Genomic DNA, 26,515 nt, shown 5'->3' with positions numbered 1-26,515 from the left:
CCCTCATGTGCATGTCTGTACTTAGCGAGTGAGGTTTTGGAGATTTAGTGAACCAATCACCTAAGTTCTCACACAGGTTTCAGGTTGCCCATCTTCTTCTTTTGATTGCTTTCTGTGTAATGGGTTACAGAAGGTCGCACGTTTCCACTTCTGCTGTGGGTTTTTCTTCGTTATGAAGTTGTTGATGATCTAGGTTATTTTGGACTTGTTCATGATTGTGGGGGTCAAATGCAAAGAGATGGACTTCCTTTCAATTCCGGATGACACATTCCCAGGTCCCTGGCATTAGGCAACCCTGTGTGTTCCTGGAGTCTTCTGATAGATTTTCTCTGGGCTCTAGGATTTGAGGTAAAGATGGTAGAGGTCCTCATTCTGTGCTCATTAGGATACCCAGTGAATGAGGTTTAGGATGTAGTTGACTTGTGAAATGCAGTCTGTCACACCCTAAACATACTACATCTTGGGGCACATCCCTTCCATCTTGGGATTAAGTGATTCTACTTCTTTTAGGTCTCTTTGCACCATCCTTTCCCACATGGATGTGCTCTCTTCTTATTCTGCCATGTCTGGTCCTTGTGACTTTATTACTTTTTGTGGTAAGAGTTATCTGGCTCAGATGAGGTACAGTGCCTCTCCACCAGATCTTCTGTGATCTGTTCCTTTCAATTAAGTAGTGTTCTTCAGATACTTCTGGGAAATATACCTGTGCTTTTCTCACACTGGTCCTTCCTCCAATTCAATATGGGATTCAAGCTAATATTTTGAGTGGAAGGAGAGTACTGTATTGGAGGTTAAAATTTTTTTATAAATGAAAATGTATTTCTGATTAATACTTTCCTCTTCTGACACCTCCTACCTTTCTTCCCCACTATCTTCCAGTGCTGACATCTGCCAAACTTTGAACTGGTAATTTGATGGTGGTGCATAGAGGGAGTCACATGCATCACACAATAGTAATGCTCTCCTATTGTTGGAAAGGTAACAGATAAATATTTACATGATGGAAGTGCTGGAACATTGGATTCCAACAGAGGGAGAGTTTGAAGGCTTGTAGCATGTGTTCAAAAAAGTATGTAAATAGAGGGCAGCACAAAATAAGAAAAGTTATTCTTGTGAGTAGAGGAAAGTACCTATCAAAATACATTTTCATTTTGGAAGATTACAACTTTTATATGTATATAAATGTATTCTTGATCAGTGTGAATTGACCTCAATGAGTGTGGAACAGTCGGAGATTGCTTAATAGTTATTTAGTGTAATTGTATTCTGATTCTAGAGATAAGATATTATTGACGTTGGAGACAAAAGGTAAAATTGTTAATAATGAATGAAATTTTGGTGAATGTTTTTTTGTAATCAAACTGAAGTTAGACATTAAAATTTGATCTTAATTAACTTAATGTAATATTTCTTTCTCAGTCAACTGATGTGAATAATTTCAATTATTATCATAGGCTGGAGATTTATGGCGATTCCTTGAAGCTCTGTATCATCTTACAGTTCCTGAGCCTGGTTATCAACTTCATGTTGTTTACAATGATGGAACAAAAGTATGTGTCAACTTTCATTGCATATGTTTTATGTTTATTTTCACTTTTAACAAACTTGGTTGTTAGAAAGACAATTTTAAACAAACCTAAAATGCATTTCTAAATATCTTTTGTAATTTTTGTCCTAAAAGGTTAGGAACTGATTTGAAACAGAATGACCCACAGATAGATAAGAGTAATGTAATAAAGTAAACACGTTAGACAAAGTTTCTGTATTGTAATAAACAAGCTAAATAGAGTTTCTGTATTGTAATAAACAAGCTAAATAGAGTTTCTGTGATGTAATAAACAAGCTAAATAGAGTTTCTGTGATGTAATAAACAAGCTAAATAGAGTTTCTGTGATGTAATAAACAAGCTAAATAGAGTTTCTGTGATGTAATAAACAAGCTAAATAGAGTTTCTGTGATGTAATAAACAAGCTAAATAGAGTTTCTGTGATGTAATAAACAAGCTAGATAGAGTTTCTGTGATGTAATAAACAAGCTAAATAGAGTTTCTGTGGTGTAATAAACAAGCTAAATAGAGTTTCTGTAATGTAATAAACAAGCTAAATAGAGTTTCTGTGGTGTAATGAACAAGCTAGATAGTGTTTCTGTGATGTAATAAACAAGCTAGATAGTTTCTGTGATGTAATAAACAAGCTAGATAGTTTCTGTGATGTAATAAACAAGCTAGATAGTTTCTGTGATGTAATAAACAAGCTAGATAGTTTCTGTAATGTAATAAACAAGCTAGATAGTTTCTGTAATGTAATAAACAAGCTAACTAGAGTTTCTGTGGTGTAATAAACAAGCTAAATAGAGTTTCTGTAATGTAATAAACAAGGTAGATAGTTTCTGTAATGTAATAAACAAGCTAAATAGAGTTTCTGTGATGTAATAAACAAGCTAGATAGTTTCTGTAATGTAATAAACAAGGTAGATAGTTTCTGTAATGTAATAAACAAGCTAGATAGTTTCTGTAAGGTAATAAACAAACTAAATAGGGTTTCTGTAATGTAATAAACAAGCTAGATGGTTTCTGTAATGTAATAAACAAGCTAAATAGAGTTTCTGTGGTGTAATAAACAAGCTAGATAGAGTTTCTGTGATGTAATAAAACAAAGAAGCTACACAAAGTTTCCTAAGCACAGGAAACATTAAAAAAATCTCAGAGATTTGTTCCAGCTCTTTGTAAAAACAGCTTTTGTGATGATCTTAATAGACATAATAACATTACCAGAGAAATTTGTTAGCTTTTTTAGGTAATGACTAGATTAAGTTACCAAATTAAATTAGTAATTAGAGTTAATAATATTCAGAATGTTATATGTTTGTGTTTAAAATTCACTAACTGCAGTATTTACTCTTATGTCCAACCTCACATGAGAAGAGTTAGAAACCTTGTTCCAAGTTCCATAGTGTTTACATACAAATTTCAAATTTAATAAATGAAACAATAATTTAATATATATAAAAAATATCTGATGTTATTACCAGTAACATTTAAAGCTGTATAGCTCATTAGAAATGAAAATGTGATTTACTTTAAGTTATTTTCTGATAAATTACCATTTGTTTGTACAGAAATTTGTCACCCAATGTCCAGACCATCACAAGTTGCCCAGTGTTCCAGGAAATGTAAGATTATACTATTGTTGTTGTCTACAAAATGAGCTTGACAGTTTTACCACATTACTAGACAACATTAAAAACTTTTGTTTTGCACATTATGCTATTCAGAATTGTTGTAATAAACTAATTATATATTTTCTTACTTTTCTTTAGAAAGGTTACTGCTTATGTAAATGAGATTAAGGGTGTAGATTTGGTGTATCTGGATTTTTAGAAAACATTTGACAAGGTGCCGCATAAAAGGCTTGTAGAAAACAATATCTGTAGATGTGTGGGATAATATAGCTAACTTGGATACAAGATGGAAGAAGAAAGAATGTTATAAAAGGAGTTCAATTAAACAGGATTAGCGTCATAAGTGAAACACCTCAGGGTTCAGTATTAGGACCTTCTATGTTTTTCATTTACATTAATAACACAAAGAGTCTAATTACTTAAATTGCTGGTGATATTAAGAACTTGGATGTTAGCTGTGAAGAGGATGCTGCTGATTTACAAAAGGTGTTAGATCATTTAGTGAGTTGGATGAATAAATGGTAATCATCATTTGAATTATAGGTATGCTTTGGGTGGGAATAATCATAACAGTGTTATGGAAAAGAAGGATTTAGTGCTGTAGTGTTTGATCAGTCTCTTAACTCTCAACACAGACTTGGTCAATATGACTAATCACGTGACCCCTTTGTACTTCTTTAAAATCTTTATATATTTAACACTGCTAACTTTTAATATAGTATTATAAATTTGGTATTATTTCAATTAACATTACGAGGGCTGTTCAAAAAATACGCGGACTGACGTCATATAACAAAATGTACTTTATTTAGAAGTTACAAGTCTGGGACCCCTTCAAGGTACTCTCCTCCCCAATGCACACACTTATCCCAACGGTGTTTCCACTTGTTGAAACAGTCCTGGTACGTTTCTTTTGTAATGTCCTCCAACTCTTTCGTCGCATTTGCCTTAATCTCGGGAATCGTCTCAAATCTTCCTCCTTTCAAGGGTCTTTTGAGTTTGGGGAACAAGAAAAAATCGCAAGGAGCAAGGTCAAGTGAGTAGGGGGGGTGGGGAAGAACAGTGATCAAGCGTTTGGCCAAAAACTCACGAGTTCTGAGGGTCGAATTTCGCAGCAACGAGGTGCATCTTCAATGTTTCGGTCAAAATCTCGTAACAAGATCCAACTGATATCCCACACTCTTCAGCAAGCTCCCTGACAGTCAGACGTCGATTTGCCCACACCAGGGTGTTGATTTTGTCGACGTGTGGCTCGTCAGTTGACGTGGAAGGACGTCCATCTTTAATGGACTGTCGACCATCCTTAAAACGTTCATGCCACTTGAAACATGCCGTACGCTTCATAGCAACATCACCGTAAGCCGTGTTAAGCATAGCAAAAGTTTCAGTTGCAGATTTTCCAAGTTTAACACAAAATTTCACAGCAAGTCATTGCTCTTTCAGGTCGTTCATTCTCAAATCCGCCAAACGAAAAATTCGCACTTCACTTAAAACTGCATAGCTAATACACAAATGAAGATATCTGCAATCGGGAAATGGCGTCGTAATCAGCTGATCTGTGCGAACCTAACGACACCAAGCGGATTCCCCTGGAACCAACTGGAGCCGCGCAATTGAAACAGTCCACGTATTTTTTTAACAGACCTCGTATAAGTCTTTCATATACAAAATATCATACGTTTTAGTGAAGTATATATATAAAATAAACTTATCCATGAATATATTGAGTATTTGTTTTGATTAGTTTGTGTGCAAAATGATTTTTCTTGTTATGATTAAAGTATCTCAAATATTATTTGTGTGATTTTTAAAACCTGAATACATTTCAAACATAAAACTATATTTTGTTGGATATTGTTTCTTACTCTGTGGGGTCTGTATGTTTGCTGACCTCATAACTAACATAAAAAAATTACAAATAAATATAAATTATGCCTTTTTCGTTCTAGAATGACTAGAAATTATAACATGAACACACAAATGTTTAGTCTAAATATCTTAAATGTCATAATATACATTTATATATATATTCCAGTCATGCCTGGCTAACATTACTGAAGGTTACACTAATGTGGCAAATGTGCACTCGTTACTATATTCAAGAATATAAAAGTGACTTTCAGTCTATACAGAGTGATCTTTCTTGGCTATATTTTAGTGGACTAGTATTTGGTAAAATACAGTCACATTTCAGTCGTGAAACATTATATATGTATATAGGTTATTACTATTTACAAATAAGTTCTTAAACTTATTTTTCTTAATACAAAGAACAGTAAATAAATAAGTGTAGTAGGCATTTATATCTTCTAATTATGACAATTTTGTACTTATTTGCTGCTAAACATTTTCAAATTTTGCACTTGGAGGATGTGAAACAAAAATTTTTTTTAAGTTTTACTGATACATTTTAAGAAAATAAAAAATCATAGATTACTATATCAGTCCTTTAGAATTACGCAGTAATTTATCATGCTTAGTAATGAAGCTGTATTTTATCTAAAAAAAATGGTTATTTATTTTACTTAATCTTAATTAATCTAAACAGATCTATATTTTTACATTTTAGTTACTTTTACAGTTATACACAAACTATAAACATTGAAGACAAGAATTAAAATAATTAACCAGTTTTTTATTCACGATTATTGAAGAGAGTTAACCCTACTTTTTATTTCAATAAGTAATGAATCAAACAATATAGACTAATAGCATTCGAAAATTATACAAATTCACTAATCTCAGAATTTTTCTTTGTAACTATGCAACAAGAGCTAGAAAGAAATTCATTCAAGCTAGTCATTAACTTTTCCACAGGAATGAATATTGGTACTCTCAGTGAAATTAACTTTTAACCTTTCAGAACATAATGTGATACAATATGTCATTTGGCATATGAAAACCTTGATTATTTTTTTATTTGTTATAGGTGATAAACAATTAAATGTAAGAGAAAACTATTAATTTCTGGAAGAGTGGATATGGCAGGAGGGATTATTTTTTTATTTGACTGCTGTGTAGCCAAACAAAAAAAAATGTGGTATATCTCAGCAACAACTACATTATAGAGAGTAATTTATATTTAATTTTGTACTTATTTTAGGGGTGATGGATAAAAAAAAAATTAAGAGATGCCTGGAGAAAATGTTTAACATTAGTAGAAATTCAGGATTTCTTTTAAATATTGTCTTATTAAATTAAGATTGTAAGACTTGTATACTATTAAGATATGTATTATTAGCTAAGGTTGTGTGTTATACTGAGTAGTGTAACATAAAAAATAGTTTAATAAAATTTTTATGTAAGTCTTTTAAAACCACAACAAAGGATATCTCTGATGATAGGGCTAATCCATCCAAACAGTTTGCTGTTGGTGGTGGTAAGACAAATAAGAATTTAGGTTGTATCTACAGAAACACGTAATACAAGTATATGGAGGTTATAATTTTCATTGTATACAGGTCAATAGTTAGGCTACATTTAAAAAGGGTTCAGAGGAGGGCTATTATGTTGGATGGAAAGAGAGGTTAAGATCTCAAAGATTTAGCAGGGAACTGATTGAAGTATTTGATATTGTCATTGGAATTCATCTTTTTTTATACTTTGTGGTGAGAATAGTGGCACTAGGTGAGTTTTAACACTCCTACGAAAAGACGTTTCTAGTCCTGATTTCTCCAAGCCCGTTCCCCTGGCTGTGGTTTCGCTAGATAGTAGATAGGGACAGTGGGAATCTTGTTAATCCATTCATTAATGGATTTAAATGGCAATTTCATTTAAATACAAAATTATTAGCCTAATATTAATAACCTTTCAAGTTGCTCTGGGGCCTATTAGGCCTCACTTTTCGTAGGAGTGTTAAGTGTAAATTTTGGCAGGGTAGGAGTCATGTTCAGTTAGGACAGTTTTATTTTTCCAACTGAACGATTGGCCTTTGTAATTGATTGTTTTCAAATGCGGCAGCGAGTTTAAGGCAAACTTTGACAAATGTTTTCAGATACACTAGTTCCTCTGTTATTCATAAGCCTTTATCATCTGCAGTTTTTCTTTCCTTATATGTTCTTAAAATAATTGTGCCATTACAATTATAGACAATGATTTACATTTTGGAGAAATTGACCCTAGAAATTAATTTTGGTTCCAAAAGTTCAGGTGTTGCATGATATGTGCTGTGTATGTTATATGATGTCTGGGGTTTTCACAGGCAGGATGTTGCATGTGTTCAAACTGTATGTTGTATAGTTGAAGCTTAGCCTTGCCTATTTTATTTTTAGTTGGTAAGACAGAAATGCAAAATATTTGTAACTTGGTTAACTCTATTTGATTTAGTGATTAAAAGCATAGTATACAATAGCACACAAAATACACATTAAGATTTTTGAAAGATTCACTCAACTTCAGTTGTTTTCCACTGTTCTATGCTGTACAGTGGACATCCTTTAACCACAGATACATGTTCAGATTATGTATTGACCTCTTCCTTCCAGATAACTGGCATCTTTAGTCTGTTTTAATAATTCTTTTTTGAAGTAACTCACATGCATATATTTGTACTAATGTTTGACCTATTTGTCGTATAGGGTGTGAATGTACTTCCATGTCTATAGCAGAAAATGTGTCAGATGTAGGAAGTATTTATGTTAATAGTTTGATTCAACTAAAATAGATAAAAAAAATTATGGGATAAAATGGGAGATTGGACTCTTAACAAACAAATTTATGAATTGAATATGACAGACTGATTAATCAATGGACAGTTGGCCTTTATGATTATGACGATTTTTATAACTTCTCATGATGATGTGATGAAATGACAGTGAAAAAAATTATAATTTAAAAGAAGAAACAGGATCAAACAGTGTGTTAACTAATGAAACACATTAATGTCTTGATTATCAGCTGCTTTTGCTCTCCATGATTTCCAGCTTTCCTTGGATGAATGAGTGCATGCTGCAATCACATAATATTAACAACCACTTGATAGTATTGCCTGAACTAACTGCCTTTGATGCTGTTTGAGTCTCAACATGTGCACTGATGGTTTGAATTTAGACAAACGAGAAAACAAAATGTCATAAAATTAGCAATATGTTGTGCAACTGTAGTGTTTCATTCCTAAAAAAACATGAATTGCTGAATCTGCTATTAAAATTCGAGGAACAAAGTTTGCTTTAGGACTTGTAGAACTTGAAAATAGTTTTGAATTTCCAAGATTCCACAGCTGTTCTAGATTCAAGTTCGTTTTGGCACAGCCACATGCACAAAACAACTATTCTAGATTTGAGTTATTTTTAGCACAGCTATATGCACAAATTGAATAAAATACTAGGTACCATGATAATTTTTAGTTGTCATGGCAACTTGCACCTAGGATATATTGAAACCTGGTTTAAGGAAAGGCTTGATTACTAGATGAATAATAAGGGCTGGCTTTGAGGTTAATAAATTCCAAATAATAAAATGGTTGTTTATTTTTTGCTGCTATCTGAATGAATGATCAAGACCACAAATTGTTTAGAAAGACCATGAGCAATAGAATCACAGTATATGGAATAAACTATAATTAAGCTTTAAGAAGATATCTGTTAACTTTACTTACACTGCCTAGGCCCATCGGATCAAACACATAACCAATTGTACTTGTTACAGTTTACTGACTAGTAACTTCTAATATATTAAGTGTATTTTGACAACATTTGGTAGACTTTTAGTTAACATTACAACACTTTTGCACACAAGGAGTCAGATTTTTAGTGAAACATTTTTTATTAATATTTATTTGTGAAATTGTTGATTATAGTTAACTAATATGAGAGCAAAGTGATTTTCATTCTGAGATTAAAAATACTTTTCTTTGTCTTAAGAATTTCATGTTTCACTTGTATAGCCTTTAGAATGTCTTTATCATGAGGTTTCAAAGTACGTACCCTGAGAGTTTCAGTTGTTAAACATGTCCCATAAATTTTCTGTGTTTATTTTACTTTTTACTTCTAAAGTTAAACCCATTGTAAATAAAGTTGACATCACAGACCATCATTTTATATGGTACCCATTATACAACACCCTCTAGAACAACAAGGCACGTCCAAAACAGAAAAGTGTCGTTCATACAGGCTCTTGCTTTAAGAACACATTTGTGGACTAAACATTTTACGTTTCCTACAACACTTACAAAACAAACCACGAAAGGTAATAAAATTACAATTAGAGTGTGTGAAAACATTTATTATATGGTTCAAAGATGCTCTGGTCCAATAAAAATTGTAGGTTCTGATTGTTTTTTATTGCAGGTGTTTCAGTCTAATATCTGCCAAATTTTATCTTATAAAGTTTACTACCCTCTTTTTTTAAAGTTGTCAAGTTTCAAATATGGTATAATGTGGTTTTAAATTTACCTCAGTTTAGACAGAATAAGACAAATGAAGTAGGCCTAACTAAGTATTGGCCTATAAAAATATATTATATTAAATATATTATTATGTGTATAAATATATTATATTAAATATATTATTATGTGTATAAATATTACTGTTTACTCATTTATGTTTACATTTTAGTTATATTTCTTAAAATATAAAAAGTGAATGAGAAATACATTGAAAAACATTGATTTTGGGTACATACCCATGTTACAAAATTTTTCACTCAAGCATACGTACTATCACTAAACCTTGTCTAGACTTGTGGGTAGGGTCTGTAGGCTTCATACATTAACTTTAGAAAAATAAAATAACATCAAATTACAGTATTAGTATCTTCAAAATCCCTGTAATTTACCTGGGTCTTTAAGTAAAGTATATGTGGGTTGAAAAAATTCCATTCCTATTCAGAGAAACGACTTGTTGATTGTGCATCTGCAGTTTCAGTAAAATTCTTTCTTTCATCTTCAAGTCACTTATAAACAACTGTCAGAATTACGTAGAGGAGAAAATTATCTTTCTGTTGGTCACACACTTGAGCTACTTAATAAATGTTACTAGTTAAGAACTTTCAAATGAATGGTTTGAAGGGTGGATTTACTCTAATAGATTTGCTAAATATATTGATATCTCAGATGTGAGAGCTTCTTATTTCATATTTAGCTTGTTTATATCTCAAATTTAAGTTTCTAATTTATTAGATACTTGTATGTGTTGTATGGTGGGCATAATAAAATAGAAACTGAACAATGAGACAAGTGGATGTGTCATGTAACAAAAACTGATACTTAACATTTTTTATTTATATTTCCTTTTAAATTAGTAAATAAAAACATATAAAATCTTAAAATTAAGATTATAGACTATGTTTTGATGCCAACCTTGTTATTTTAAGTGGTAAAAATGTTATTTAATAAAAATATTGAAAATAACACTCAAAACATCGTGACACGTGCACTTTAACCTACAGGAGCAGAGCAGGAGTGAAAGCATTAAAGACAAAAAATTGACAAATCTAGCAAACTTATTGCTAATCTGAAAAAGGCATTTTCTTAAAACCTTCCAACTTTTGTGGAAACTAAGGTTCTTTTATAAAAACTGGTAACAAAAAAAATCTGTGTATTCTTTGACTTGTTCATTAAAATTTATATTAGAGAATTATTAGCTCTCTCCATATGGGCTCACTCATTTTGACTGATCTTGTAGTGTTCAAACTATAACTTTTAACCATATCACGATATTCTACATGTTTTGTAAGTGGGGTACATAACTCTTTTAAAATTATTTTGATGAAATTAAACTACTGGATGAGATTTCTCATGAATTTTCATAAAAGTGTGTAGTTTCAGAAGAATATTTAATTATTATTTTTCTGCTATTTTGATAAATAATTTGTTATTTAATGTAGTTATTTACACTTGAATTCCGAATAGCTCACCTTCATGTGATTTTTATTTTGAGCAAAAAATACAATTTATTATTAGGTTGTCCAGAACTAAATGTCAAAATTCTCACAATAACATTTAGAAACTGAATATTGAGTAACTTATCATTGATTGGTTGGTTTAATCCAACATTTGTCACTTACAAGGTGTCTTAATTGTCTGCTGTTTCAACTCTACTCAGAGTAAGTTTTACAACCTCCAAGGCAGCATCAACAAGAAGGACTTTCATCTAATTTTCTTTTACGATTTCAAACTTGGACAAAAAGCTACAAAACTACACGAACATCAACCAGGCATTTGGTTATGGATCTGTTACTGAATGTACAGTTTAGCATTGGTTCCAAAGGTTTTCATGTGTAGATGAAAGTCTTGAAGACCATGAAGGTCATGAAAGTAATTCATCTTTAGATTAAAATACATTAAAGGAAACAGTTGAGACAGACCCAAGCACAATAGTAGTGAGCTTGCAGAAAAGCTAAGCACAAGCAAATCAAGCACTGCCAAGAGTATGAGTGTGATTGAAAAGATGAAAAAGTTGGATAAGTGGGTTTCGCATGAGCTGACTGAAGATCAATAAAATTGGTATTATGAGACCTGTCAAGGATGATTTTTCAAAAAGTTAATGAATTGGGAATTGAGATTCTGCCTCAATCACCTTGTTTCCCAGACCTTACCCCTACAGATTTTCACATTTTCAAGACTTGAAAACTTTTTGAACAATAAATGCTTTCAAACCAGACAGCTGCAAAAGAAGCTTTCAAGGGAGTTCCTTCACCATAGAAACTCTGATTTCTACAGCAGGGGTATAAACAGCATCGTTACACATTGGCAGAAGTGTGTTGAAGTAAATGGTACTTACTGTGGTTAAAGCATGTTTTACAACACTGGTTTATACTTTTCCAAACTTTGAAGTTCAAAATGACACTTATTTCTGGACAACCTAATCTCTCATAGATTTCATATTTGATTTTCGTGACAATGGACTAACCTTATTTGCTACTTCACATGTATAAATAAACCCATACACTGCTAACATTTTTGGCCTAGATTCAACAAATAGCATGAAATCTTCTCATTCTGTTGTTAATAAGCAAGCCATTCAATCTAAAACTGTTGCTTAGCAACATACCCATTTTGAAAGTAAGCATGGTTCATCTTCAACCCTAGAATTTTTACAAATGTTTTTGTCTGACTCTGGTTCTTAGAATGTACTCCAATTGCTTTTAAAGAAGTTAAAGGTTGTACTTTGACTGAAGGAGGGCAATTACAGTCTCACTCTTGTTTCTGCTATATCAGCTCTGAAGTTGATATTTTTAACTGAGGTTGTGACATGTGCTGAAGGTTTCTTTTGAAATAAAGGAGTAAAAACTTGTATTATATAGAAATTTGTAATAGAGTGTACTTTAGAATAATAATTTCCTTAAAATACTTTTACAGTAAAGTGATTTAATTAAATTTTGCATGTTACTCGGTGATGCACAGAAAGGAGTTTCAAAATGGCATTGTCATTATAGGGTTACTGTTCAACGTGCATTTTCATGAAACATGACAGGATTTATTAAATGTTACACAAAAAATCAGAACATCAGTTAAGTGTTTTTCCTAAACGTTTGTGAATATTTGGGGTCAGAATGTTAAATTGAATTCAAGATGACTTTCATGTTAAAAATAAAGATGCTTTTATCTGTTTTACAGCTTTCAAATTTCATTTGCATAACCTATTAAACTTGCTAATTGTATATCAAATGTTTTTATGTATATTTGTTTTTATAGTAAAACTTTATAAATGCATTTTATCTGTTAATTTCTTTCCCGTAGTTCTGTATAGACTGGGTCAGTTTGACTGACCTTGTAACTGCCACAAAAAATCTGAACAAAAATTAAATTACTTTTTTCTTTCTAATCACTTTTATAACGAGAAATTCAGTATATATATTTGGCCTCATTTTTTTGCTGTTTTCTGGTCTATGTTTTATTTGTAAAGAATGGACATAAAAACATAGAATAATAACATGCACAAAGCCAATTATGTCCTATAATTATAGTTATTTAATTGGCTTTCTAACAAAGGCATAAGTATTTTAAAATAATTCCCTTAGCAAGAGCAACTTTCACTGTGTAGATGAAATAACTAAATCTCTGTATTGAGAACATCGTGGCAGTATATATCATTTGGAGAATTAAAATGTTTTGTTGGTTATAAATAGTGTAATAGAAAACACCAAAGACTATTATTGGCAAATTATGATGTGATAGGTGAGTGTGGCAAGTGGGTCTGACTTTATAATTGGTTTCTGTCAAAAAGGAAAAGTAAAGGCTATAAAAATTGGACTTTTCCTCAGTAATGTCTATACTGTAATGAATAATTTATAATCAACTCTAGACTTCAGAGGTGGGTGATAATAAAATAGAGGATAGATAACATGGTGTGATTAAATGTCATGATTTTTAACCAATGGGAAGTTAAGGATTTATTAAAATATTTACCATTAAAATTAAGAAATTGAAACATATTGAAATTTGATTTATTATTTGCATGCTGATATCAAGTTTATTCATAAGTATATTGATAATGAAATAGTTTGAAGGAATTATTAATGTGACTGTAAACGGTTGTGACTAAGCTACCCACAGCAAAAGTGTTAAGTAAAAAAACAGCATCGTATTCTTCTTGTATTGAAAGTACATTTTTCCAACCACGTTTTTGTAATATTGTACTAATTATTAATTAATTTTACTGACACCAAGGGTGAATGTGTAACTGATAGTCTGTAAGGTAATTTTGTGTCATTTCTCTAGTTCACAAGAATATTTTTCCTGCATACAGAAGCAAATACAGTGTTCCGTACTCTTTAATAATTACCCAAAATCACTTGATAATGTTTGCATGAATAAGCTATGGTATATTTGCTATTCACTTCATGTTGAATAAAAACTTTTAGGAAAAAATCACTACCCTTTCATCTTTTGGTTAATTTACACATTTTAAAAACCAGAAAAGTTATATATTTTATTTCTTTTTGTTGATAAGAACTTCATATATTCTGTCTGTTATAAGTTTGTTTATCAATAACAAGAAAACATAGAATGTTATTTCATATATTCTTACTCCAAAAAGTTAGATTCCATTAAATACATTTTAGAACAGTAGAATAGGTTTTTCATGGTAAACAAATATTAATATTTCTAAAAATCTTCCTTTATAATGATTCTTTCTTTGTCAAAGCTGACTTTGATTATTTCTTTTAAATAAAGTATTTATTGTTTTTTTTAAAAGGTCTGTTTATGAAGTTCATGTCTAGAATAATCATTAGAAAAAATATTATTTTTTTGTCATTCATGTTGGATCAATTACTGCTGTCTTTACAGAGGAATTTAGCTGAGTACGTTAATGCCATCGATGTTACAAACATGACGATTATTTTTGCAAGGTAAGAAAGCTGTCTAAAGGGAAAGAAACTTTGATTCTATGAAGTGTTTTGTAATTATTTGATGTTTTCTTTGTGATTCATTAAAAGGAATTTGTCGTTTGACTGTCAACTGATGTCTGTGGGGTATGGTACAATAAGTATGTTGTACTTAAATAAAACAAAACCAAGAAGATTGTAACAAATTAAAATGTTTTGTGTAATTTGCAAATTTTGATGTGACTTAAAATGAATTGCAGTGATTTTTCCTGTTGTTAATTATATTAATTGCTAACTGTATCTTTGTAATGGTGAGTTAAAATTGCTTGTAGGCTCGCTACTTTTAAGTTAGTAATTTGAGATGTGTGCCCAAGAGTTTTTTTTTGGTTAAATTATGCACATGTTCAGTATATTAATACTAAGTTAAGTTAATTCTGAAGGCTTATCCTGTTATTTTTTGGTGTTATTCAATCAGTATGCTTCATGAACGGCGTATACTCATCACTTCAAACAAATTGAACCGTTTGAGTTCGTGTGTCCAAGCTGCTAATGCTTTGATATACCCAATGAACTGGTATGTAGCTAACTTGTACACCAATATTTTGAGTTTTTACTTGATATTCTGTTCTGATAGCAGTAATATGTTTTTGTTATGTTTAGTTGTGTATTTTTTATCGTAAATTATTGCTGTGTATTTTAACACTAATTTAATCATTATAAAAAAATTGATATGAGTTATTAATTAGAATACTTGTAAGGCTACAATATTTTGGTTTGAAGTAGAGAAGTCAATTAGTCCTCAGGTATTTACAGATCAAATGTTAAACATCTATGTATTTAACATTGAATGTCTTCAAAAGTTTTTCCATTAAAATAAATATTGATGTATCATGAAAAAATGTGTGTGTATGCATCTGACACTAAAGTGTGAATTGTAATCTACCATTTTTAACTTTCTGAATGTTATTTTAATTCCTATCCAAGATTTAGAATGGATGCAAGATATGTTGTTTATATGATGTGAGAGTTAAAAAATATTTATGTATTGTTCAAGTTTATTTTAATTCCTATCCAAGATTCAGAATGGATGTAAGATATGTTACTTATACTATGTAAGTGAGAGTTAAAACTTACTTATACATTGTTTAAGTTTTTTTGTGTGTACATCTGACCACATTTTACAAAGTAAAAAAAGGGTCATAGTATCATAATCTTCCTTTGAAAATAAGTATGTCTTAATGTGAATCAAATTAGATTGTAATTTTCTATTACTCTTTTTATAACTTAGAGAAACCTCTTGACTACACCTTACTGACCTAGGTATGGACTAACAAAAGTAGTGAAGTCTTCAAAGTATGGAAGATTTACTTCATTCTTTAATAAAATCAGAATATTATGCTTGTTCTTTCTAATGACAGGAAGTCTTAGACTTGATCTGTAACATATTTGTTTACACAGTTACTGACAGGAAGTTATGGACTTGATGTGTAACATAGCTGTTTAAACAGCTAATGACAGGAGGTCTTGGGCTTGATCTGTAACATATCTGTTTACACAGTTACTGACAGGAAATTGTGGACTTGATGTGTAACATAGCTGTTTAAACAGCTAATGACAGGAGGTCTTGGGCTTGATCTGTAACATAACTGTTTAAGCAGCTATTGACAGAAGTCTTGGAGTTGATCTGTAACATATCTGTTTAAACAGCTAATAACTGGAAGTTTTGGACTTGATGTGTAACATAGCTGTTTAAACAGCTAATGACAGGAAGTCTTGAATTTGATTTGTAACATTACTGTTTAAACAGGTAATGACAGGAAGTCTTGGACTTGGACTGTAACAACTGTTTAAACAGCTAATTTAATGTGCAAACTTGGATTAGAATGTAGCAGATTCAGACAAGTACTGTAACTTTCTTTTTAACTCTCTCAATACAGGTCCTATTTATCTGACCAAACACCTGACCTGTTTGTACTAATATAAAATCTTTTTAGATTTAGTACTTCTAACTTTCATTATAGTGTGTATATCTCCATAAAATTTGGTGGTCTTTCACTTGATATTTTGAGTGTTACACTTTCAAATTTTTACATTTTACCTACTTTTACAAATATTGTTATTTATTTTACTTAATCTTAACTAATCTAAAGAGATCTATATTTTTACATTTTAGTTACTTTTACAGTTATACACAAACTATAAACATTGAAGACAAGAATTAAAATAATTAACCAGTTTTTTATTCACGATTATTGAAGAGAGTTAACCCTACTTTTTATTTCAATAAGTAATGAATCAAACAATATAGACTAATAGCATTCGAAAATTATACAAATTCACTAATCTCAGAATTTTTCTTTGTAACTATGCAACAAGAGCTAGAAAGAAATTCATTCAAGCTAGTCATTAACTTTTCCACAGGAATGAATATTGGTACTCTCAGTGAAATTAAATTTTAACCTTTCAGAACATAATGTGATACAATATGTCATTTGACATATGAAAACCTTGATTATTTTTTTATTTGTTATAGGTGATATACAATTAAATGTTAGAGAGAACTATTAATATCTGGAAGAGTGGATGTGGCAGGAGGGATTATTTTTTTATTTGATAGCTCTGTAGCCAAACAAGAAAATGTGGTATATCTCAGAAACAACTTCTTTATAGAGAGTAATTTATATTTAATTTTGTACTTATTTTAGGGGTGGTGGATAAAGAAAAATGAAGAGATGTCTAGAGAAAATGTTTAACATTAGTAGAAATTCAGATTTCTTTTAAATATTGTCTTATTAAATTAAGATTGTAAAACTTGTATACTATTAAGATGTGTATTATTAGTTAAGGTTTTGTGTTATACTGAGTGGTGTAACATAAAAAATAGTTTAATAAAATTTTTAATGCAAGTCTCTTAAAACCACAGCAAAGGATATCTCTGATGATGGGGCTAATCCATCCAAACAGTTTGCTGTTGGCAGTGGTAAGACAAATAAGAACTTAGGTTGTATCTACAGGAATACTGAAAACAGATGTAAAGAGATTATAATTTTAATTGAATAGATGTTCAGCATAACCATGTTATGGCTTCATAAACTACCCTGACAGAATCTTGAGAAGACATATTCTAGCCATAATTGTTATAATATTACATCACTGAGTACTGTCATTTCTAACCTTTGTCAAAGGGAACTCAGTCAATGTAATCTAATCCCTCCTGCCATCAAGACACTCACATACATACACATCCAATTTCTTAGCCAGTGGTGGCATAGTTTATTATCTATTCAGCTCAGCTGGTCTTCAGAGATAGGATGACCACTAGAAGGTACCAGTATAACATTAGAAGAAAAAATAATCTTTCCTGAATGTGTCTCGAACCAGTGTTCTGAGGCAACTGCTGTATCAGAATTCACATTCCAAGTAGGAAACTTTCAACTTTACCATTTTAATATGCATGTTTTATATATATATGCATATGACTGTTCATTTTAAGTTTAATATCAGAGTATTATTTAGCTCATATTGTGTGAATGTTGAAGTGAGTTATTTGAGATGCAATATATAGTTATGACACAGTTTAGTCATGAAGTGTGTATAGTGGGGACTTTTAAAGGTAGTAATCACAGGCTATGTTGTAATAACAGAATAGGGAATAATATTTTACTTGTCAATTTGATTCTGAAGTAACTGAGCTAACCTGTGTGGACTTTGATGAAAAGAGATAATTATCTGTGGTGATTAACTGTGTAATGAACATTTGTATATAAATTTTACTTTTTTTGAATATTAAAAGAAAAAAACAAGTGGATTGTGAGCTGTTTATTTATTGTTGAAATTTATTGCCAACAAGTTACTTTCACCTACTTTGAAGAATTGTGACCCTATAAAACATGGCATTGTAACATAGGTTGACTTTATATCATGGTATAACTGTAGTTTTATTATTTAAGTTTAACACACCATACTTTGCATATTTTCATTTGATATTTGTTCCTTTTACTGTTATAACATAGTACACTGTTTGTAGATTATTTAGTGTGTATTAATAACTTTGTGTAGTTTCAATTTTACTTCTGAATGTACTCGTTTATATACTTTTATCCATATTCGATACTTAACTTGTATATTATTACAGTAAATATTATGTTTTTATTTCATCAGTAACTGCCATTCAATTATACCTGCCAGACAGTACACTGTCATAAAATAAAGAAATACAGAAACTTTTAGCTGTAATTCTTTTAATGTTATTGTGTTAAAGTATAACGAAATGTGAAGAGATCTTTAAATTAGTGGTCTTCAAACTGATGTATGTATTTTTAGCATGTATTATGAACACGTATTTTGATAAGGAATTCCTTTTATGCCATTTAAATGTATGATCTGATGTTTACATTTCTATGCAGGCAACACATTTTTATACCAGTCCTACCTAATCATCTCCTAGATTACCTTAGGTATGTATAATAATTACATTGTGGTTTTTGAGATAATACAAAATTAAAAAACACACAAAGTTATACAAAGAGGGGTGGTTTGAAGATTACTAGAGAGCTTACCTGATTTTATGACATTAAAATTTCAAAACTAAAAACTAGCAAGAAGGAATTACTTTGTTTTCATTCTTGTTTGTCTGTTTCTATTCTTACACACACACATACATGTATAAACGTGTGTCATTTCTTCTGAAACTTTGAAAAGCACCAAACAAGTAAGAAGAAAACTTACATTCATATAAGTATGTACTCTTGGAATTATTACAAGTATTTTATCACAGTTTTCTTGTTCTCTGCAAACAGTGGAGTACGTGATTTAAGTTTCTATAAATGTCAGAACTTCTGATATTTATCTGTTGCATTTCTTTAGCTTGAACAGAATAATTCAGAAATATCAGAATTACTTTACAGGGAATAAATTAAAAATGTTTTATATGTCATTAGTTTGAAAATTACTTTGTATATTTTTGTAGCCCATTATTTATAAAGGTTATGAAAATAACTTAGAACTGAAATGGTAAACATACCACACTTTTCTTGAGACATTGTGTACTGCAGAGTGCATTCATCTAAGTTTACATAACATGGTGTTCTAAGTAAAATATAACAGAGAAACTTATTAAATAATAATTTATACTTGGGGTGACATTTTATTATAGATGGTGTATATTTGTTATAATGATCTAAAAAAACAAAAAACAAAATGTATATTATGAACATTAGCATGGATTTGAATTTTTATAATAACTACTGACCTTAAATTTAAATTGTTTAGTGCTCCTATGCCTTTTTTGATTGGTGTACCTGCAGTGACAATGGCAGTAAGTTATTGTTTCTTTCTATTTCTTTATTTTTTAAGAAGTTATTATTTTAAAATTAATTTGCTAACTATTGCATTATAACAAACTCTAAAATTTAGGGAATCCTTGAAGTATAGTCAAAATAAGAATTTTCTCAGAAACTGACATAAATGGCAAGCCAAGTATGCATATGTTTCTGTATTATTTTTGCACTGATTGTATTTTCATTTTGTTTTAGTATTGGTGTCTTAACCCAATCATTATTGATAATATGTTAAGCTTACACCTGTATATTTCAACAAGATTTTACTAAAAAAAACATTATAAAGCATAAGACAAATGAATATTTTAGCTTTTACATCTGTGCACATTCATTGTTAATTTTGCCTGTAAAGAATATGTGAAAACGTTTTATTTTTTATTTCTGTGAAGATCCAAGGTTAGTTTCTATCTATAAAGTAATAAACTTTGATACTGGGGTATTTCTGTATTATGTACAGTCAACAGGAGAATATTTATTGGACCTTAGTGATAAAGTTATGTTACTGCCATTAGGACTACTGTCCAACATTTGTGAATGTAGAATTTTGCTCGTGGTTCAATAGATGAAAACATTAAATTATTTTACACTGTGTACTTATCTGTAACTGTAAGTTTTCACTGGTCATTTAATATCTAAATGTAGCTGAAGGATCAATATTAACCTGTTGACTGCCAAGTATTTCAGCTGCTACAATACAACTCTAATGCTTCTTCATTTTGTAACTTTTTTCGTGACACCATTTTGGATTGAAAGTGAAACAATTTGTAAGTAGGTCAAATGCATGTATGGTGCTGACATAGTTAGGTATTATTGAGAATGAATTAACTCGTCCGTAGCACTGTGTTACCAATCAGCTTGGACGAGTTATCTCGTCTATGGAAACTGAACAGGTTAATGCTGTCATTTAATGTTATGCATCGTGCTATTGTGCAAGATTAAATGTTTCTTGTACTTTGCTATAAATTTGTAATTGCACTTTGATCATGTTAATGAATTATGGCTTGCATTCATTCTTTGCAAACAGATTTGACATTATATATGTAATGGGTTAATATCAGTATTGTTACTGTCTTACTTTGTAAATTATTAGTTGTGTTCTAGAAATTTATTAGTGTTTACTCAATCTTAGAGATGGACAATCTCTTCAAGGACTAATGTTCAAAGAGATGGTAAAGTGAATGTGAATATTTGTTCAGATTAAAACAACAACTGAAAATGTGTGGGAGACATTGCATTAAAACTTAAATAGCAAGTGTCAGATTTGTCCAGTAAATCAATTTTGAGGGTCAAAACTTCAAAGCTTCCAATAGCCAGCTGCTTTCCAGAACATTTTATATGTGTGAAAAAATGTTAACTTTGGTTACTGTTTTAATGGCTACAGAGCATTAGATTAGTAAGAAGTTTTCCAACCCTGTAATTTGATTTCTAGGTTATCACAGAAAAGGTCAAACCAATAAATAATTAAAGGAAGATGTAATATTCATATCTTTAACAACTTAATTTATTGACCATAGTTTTGGTTCTAGAGGGTGAAGCAAGCTGAACTGGGAGAATTAGTAATCTTGAATGCTGACAGCAACAAAATAGAAACACCTTTTGATGACCTCCAAACTTTACCTCCAGAAATAGTAGGTTGGAATCTTGTGAATTGTATTTTGTCTATTCTTAGCAAAGACAGAACAGTACTAGTTGTTATTTATGTATTTAAACTATGGTAACTGTGTAATGGTTTGGCAAAATTCATATATGTTATCTGCATTGTTGAATATATATTAACATGAACTTTGAGATATTTTCACTAATCGATCTTTTAAAGCTTTGAAAACCATGTTTTGTTGTGCATTTTTGCTGTGTGCAGACATCTTGTATTTTGATGTCTGTGCTTCCCTTTGGATTCATATGTGTAATAAAGGCTCTTTGTATCCATTGTGATATTCCAAAGTTTGTAATGGGTAGAACACACACTGAAACATGATCATCATGACTTTTTGTGTACATGTGTAGAAGGACCTATGTAACAAATATGACCTGTTAGATATGAAAGACACAAAATGAATAAAGATAAACAGTCAGAGATGAAGGTCAGATATACACAGTAAGCAGCTAGAATGGTCACTAGGAGGCATATGTACAATGTTTTAACTCCTTTTGAGCTGCAAGTTCCAAATTTGCTCTCACAAACTAAATTTTGTATAACTGACAAGTGGAAATGTTGAGTAGCTGGAAACTGGATGTACCCCTGGCTCAATTGGGAGTCATAAAGGTAACCTTACTCTCAAGTTGATAGTCTAATACTCCCATTCCATGAAATAGCAGATAATGTGTAGGATTGAACTGGTATGGGACTAAGTTTGGAGTTAGCTCGTTTTAAAATAGAACAGAAACAGAACATTTGGTTCACTATGTTTGATATATTAGGAGAATAAGGTATGCCATACCAGTATATGTATTTGGAAATTAATGTAGAAATTTATACAGTCTTGAAACTTTCTCATTTAGAAAAATTAAACACAACATCAAGAAGCGTTTAAAATAGTTGTTGTTGTCCATATGCTTATTTAAATCATTCCATTTGAAATGTATTTTTCCTATAGACATGTATTTTAAATTGTTTTCTAATTTACTGATATTCCCTGTCTCCAAGATTTTATGCTAACTTTGTGTGGAAATGCTGTTAATGCCTCCTACCAACTTGTAGTTCTTTAGTTCTGTAGAAATATTTTCTGTTCTTAGAGGACCACACATAATGTGAACTCTTACAAAAAAAATAGTAATAAATGAATTGTTAGCCTTAGAAGCCAACTGACAAAATATGTGGGTCTCTTTAGATCTTGAATGTAATAGCCATTGAAATGGAAACCTAAACCTGTAGTGTTAAAGTAACTTAATTAGTTGAAGCATCTGTCCTCTATAAGCATTGTTACGTGTTTGATTCCCATCAAGTCTTTGTTGTTACATCTTCAGATCCTCTAATCAGTTAAAGTTTCTACAATTAAATTCCTTGTAATATTGATAGCATTTAGACTAACAGCTGTTGTGGCAGCCAGTTACTTGAGAACAGATTTTTAATATCAAATTCCAATGTATCAAACAAACCTGTATGTTGCATTATTACCAATTGTGATGACTCGCAGCAATCAGATGATCTTCTGTTGGGTTTGTAAATTTTTATGTATACATGAAATAAATATTGTAGTCACTGAAACACAGCTATGCTCATTTCACAAATTGGTGTACATGCTTTGTAACTGAAGGATCTTGAAGTTGGTGAAGTATCCAAGCATGATTATAATATATTAAAGATCATATACAATTCCAGATGTGTAAGCAGAATTATAGTACAATAATATTTCTGTGTGCTCATGAGAGGGAAAATGTTTTTTTCTGTTAATTAAGAAAAACTATTCGTTCTTGGATTATTAAAAGACTTCAGAAGAAATTAACACTTCCAAGCAAATTTGAAATACCAGCCAGCTTGAAGGCTGAATTGTATCAATAAATGGAATTCATTCTCAAAGAATTCTTTTTGACTACATTTCCTGTAAAGTGAACATCTTTTTATGTGCATTCTTGAAGACAGTGGGGGTCATTCCATGTCATATCATCCAGATTTTGGAAACTTCCAGGTGACTCCCTCAGAATGCCTTGAAAAAAATTCACATGTGCTCATCTACCCATATAATGAAATATTGCCAAAGATTAGATCAATATCTCTAATAGTTTCTGATTTACAGCTCTGTAAAATTTAGTTTTTTTTTGGCAAATTCATTTTTGGGCAACTTTGGCTGCTTAAAGCTGCAAGAGTAATGGTGGTAGAAGGCTGAAATTTGCTACACTGACTGAATTCATCTCACAGAATTCAAAAATGGTCTCAAACCAAGTTTATCTCTTAGGATTTGCATAGTGAGGCTGTACAATCACCTGAAAACCCAAAATCATAAAAAACATTGGTTTATTTAAGAAGCCATAGCTCTAAGACTTAATATGATACAAAGTTGAATTTTGTTTTCAAATTTCTTATAACATATCAGTTGATAAATCAGCAATTGTTGTAGTTAAAAGTCTATTAGATCTCCTGCAAACAAATGTAGTTGCATGCAACTTTTTATGATTTAGCTAAAAATAGCCCTACTTCAGGCCACAGTTTGACCATGTCACCAGTTATTCAGCCTTTTCAGATTTTTACCACATATTCTTACATCTCTCAATATGATCTACAAAAAAAAATCAGGATGGTGTTCAACCTACTTTTTTATTGTCACATCTTCAGACTGTTGTACAAATAAGTAAAAACAAAGGTATGATTTTATTAATCAGTATACACTATCACAACTTTAGACTGTTGTACAAATAAGTAAAAACAATGGTATGATTTTATTAATCAGTACACACTGTCACAACTTTAGACTGTTGTACAAGTAAGTAAAAACAATGGTATGATTTTATTAATCAGTATACACTGTCACAACATTAGACTTTTGTACAGATAAGTAAAAACAATGGTATGATTTTATTAATCAGTATACACTCACATCTTCAGACTGTTGTACAAATAAGTAAAAACAATGGTAAGATTTTATTAATCAATATACACTGTCACATCTTCAGACTGTTGTACAAATAAGTAAAAACAATGGTAAGATTTTATTAATCAATATACACTGTCACAACTTTTGACTGTTGTACAAATAAGTAAAAACAATGGTAAAATTTTATTAATCAGTATACACTGTCACATCTTCAGACTGTTGTACAGATAAGTAAAAACAATGGTAAGATTTTATTAATCAGTATATACTGTCACAACTTTAGACTGTTGTACAAATAAGTAAAAACAATGGTAAGATTTTATTAATCAGTATACACTGTCACATCTTTAGATTGTTGTACAAATAAGTAAAAACAATGATAAAATTTTATTCAGGTGTCTAATTTGAAGAGAAATCTCCGGAATCCCAGCAACACTCTAGGTGATGGAGTTGCTCGAGGCTTTCTAAGAGCATTAGTACAGTTGATTGGAGGTTACAGAGAAGCTCTTAAGATGAAAATGGGAGAGAGAATTAGTTTTGATCCAGATGCTTTCATTCAGTCACGACCAAACTCCATGCAGCAGTTCCTGGAGAAAATGCTTCATTTACAGATCTTCCAGCAGGTTAGTGCCATTAAAAAAAAAAATGTAGAGTTCCTCAAATTGTTAACTGGTTCACATTGTAGATCAGAATTGTTGTAATGAATAATTGTTATGAGAAATTGGAATTTTGAATTATATTCTTTATGCCTTCATCCTGAATTGTAAGATTTATAGTTGATGGAAAAAAAGTTGTCTGTATGGAGCAAAGAACTTTTACCAAACCGTATTAGGGCAAAGAACTTTTACCAAACCTTATTAGGGCAAAGAACTTTTACCAAACCTTATTAGGGCAAAGAACTTTTACCAAACCTTATTAGGGCAAAGAACTTTTACCAAACCTTATTAAAGCAAAGAACTTTTACTTAACTTTATTAGGGCAGAGAACTTTTACCAAACCTTGTTAGAGCAAAGAACTTTTTACCAAACCTTATTAGGGCAAAGAATCTTTTTCAAACCTTATTACGGCAAAGAACTTTCACCAAACCTTATTAGGACAAAGAACTTTTATTAAACCTTGTTAGAGCAAAGAACTTTTATTATCCAACCTTGTTAGAGCAAAGAACTTTTATTATCCAACCTTGTTAGAGCAAAGAACTTTTATCCAACCTTATTAAGGAAAATAAGTTTTGCCAAACCTTATTTATTAGGGCAAAGATCTCTTACCAAGCTTTATTAGAACAGAGAACTTTTACCAAACCTTATTAGGGCATAGAACTTTTACCAAACCTTATTAGGCCAGAGAACGTTTACCTAACATTATTAGTGCAGAGAACTTTTAACAAACCTTATTAGAGAGAAAAGCTTTTATCAAACCTTGTTAGAGCAAAAAACTTTTTACCAAACCTTATTAGAGCAAAGAACTTTTTACCAAACCTTATTAGAGCAAAGAACTTTTTACCAAACCTTATTAGAGCAAAGAACTTTTTACCAAACCTTATTAAGGCAAAGAACTTTTTACCAAACCTTATTAAGGCAAAGAACTTTTACTTAACTTTATTAGGGCAGAGAACTTTTACCAAACCTTGTTAGAGCAAAGAACTTTTTACCAAACCTTATTAGGGCAAAGAATCTTTTTCAAACCTTATTACGGCAAAGAACTTTCACCAAACCTTATTAGGACAAAGAACTTTTATTAAACCTTGTTAGAGCAAAGAACTTTTATCCAACCTTGTTAGAGCAAAGAACTTTTATCCAACCTTATTAAGGAAAATAAGTTTTGCCAAACCTTATTTATTAGGGCAAAGATCTCTTACCAAGCTTTATTAGAACAGAGAACTTTTACCAAACCTTATTAGGGCATAGAACTTTTACCAAACCTTATTAGGCCAGAGAACGTTTACCTAACATTATTGGTGCAGAGAACTTTTAACAAACCTTATTAGAGAGAAAAGCTTTTATCAAACCTTGTTAGAGCAAAAAACCTTTTACCAAACCTTATTAGAGCAAAGAACTTTTTACCAAACCTTATTAGAGCAAAGAACTTTTTACCAAACCTTATTAAGGCAAAGAACTTTTTACCAAACCTTATTAAGGCAAAGAACTTTTACCAAACCTTATTAGGGCAAAGAACTTTTATCAAACCTTGTTAGAGCAAAAA

General features: G+C 30.8%; 1 protein-coding gene across 2 annotated transcripts in view; it reads left to right on the top strand.

The window, feature by feature from the left end:
- LOC143248484 (DENN domain-containing protein 1B-like) overlaps positions 1 to 26,515 on the top strand; it is a 91,836-nt gene that overhangs the window by 32,828 nt on the left and 32,493 nt on the right. For both annotated transcript variants that reach the window (XM_076496890.1, XM_076496891.1), the window contains 8 exons: positions 1,455 to 1,550; positions 3,118 to 3,171; positions 14,411 to 14,472; positions 14,924 to 15,022; positions 18,855 to 18,905; positions 19,720 to 19,765; positions 21,314 to 21,415; positions 24,712 to 24,939. In XM_076496890.1, the coding sequence (XP_076353005.1) occupies positions 1,455 to 1,550; positions 3,118 to 3,171; positions 14,411 to 14,472; positions 14,924 to 15,022; positions 18,855 to 18,905; positions 19,720 to 19,765; positions 21,314 to 21,415; positions 24,712 to 24,939 (738 nt within the window). The remainder of the gene's footprint in view (positions 1 to 1,454; positions 1,551 to 3,117; positions 3,172 to 14,410; positions 14,473 to 14,923; positions 15,023 to 18,854; positions 18,906 to 19,719; positions 19,766 to 21,313; positions 21,416 to 24,711; positions 24,940 to 26,515) is intronic.

This window comes from Tachypleus tridentatus, chromosome 4 (genome assembly GCF_004210375.1).
Source record: "Tachypleus tridentatus isolate NWPU-2018 chromosome 4, ASM421037v1, whole genome shotgun sequence".
Taxonomy (NCBI): Eukaryota; Metazoa; Arthropoda; class Merostomata; order Xiphosura; family Limulidae; genus Tachypleus; species Tachypleus tridentatus.
This window is presented reverse-complemented; position numbering and strand designations above follow the sequence as displayed.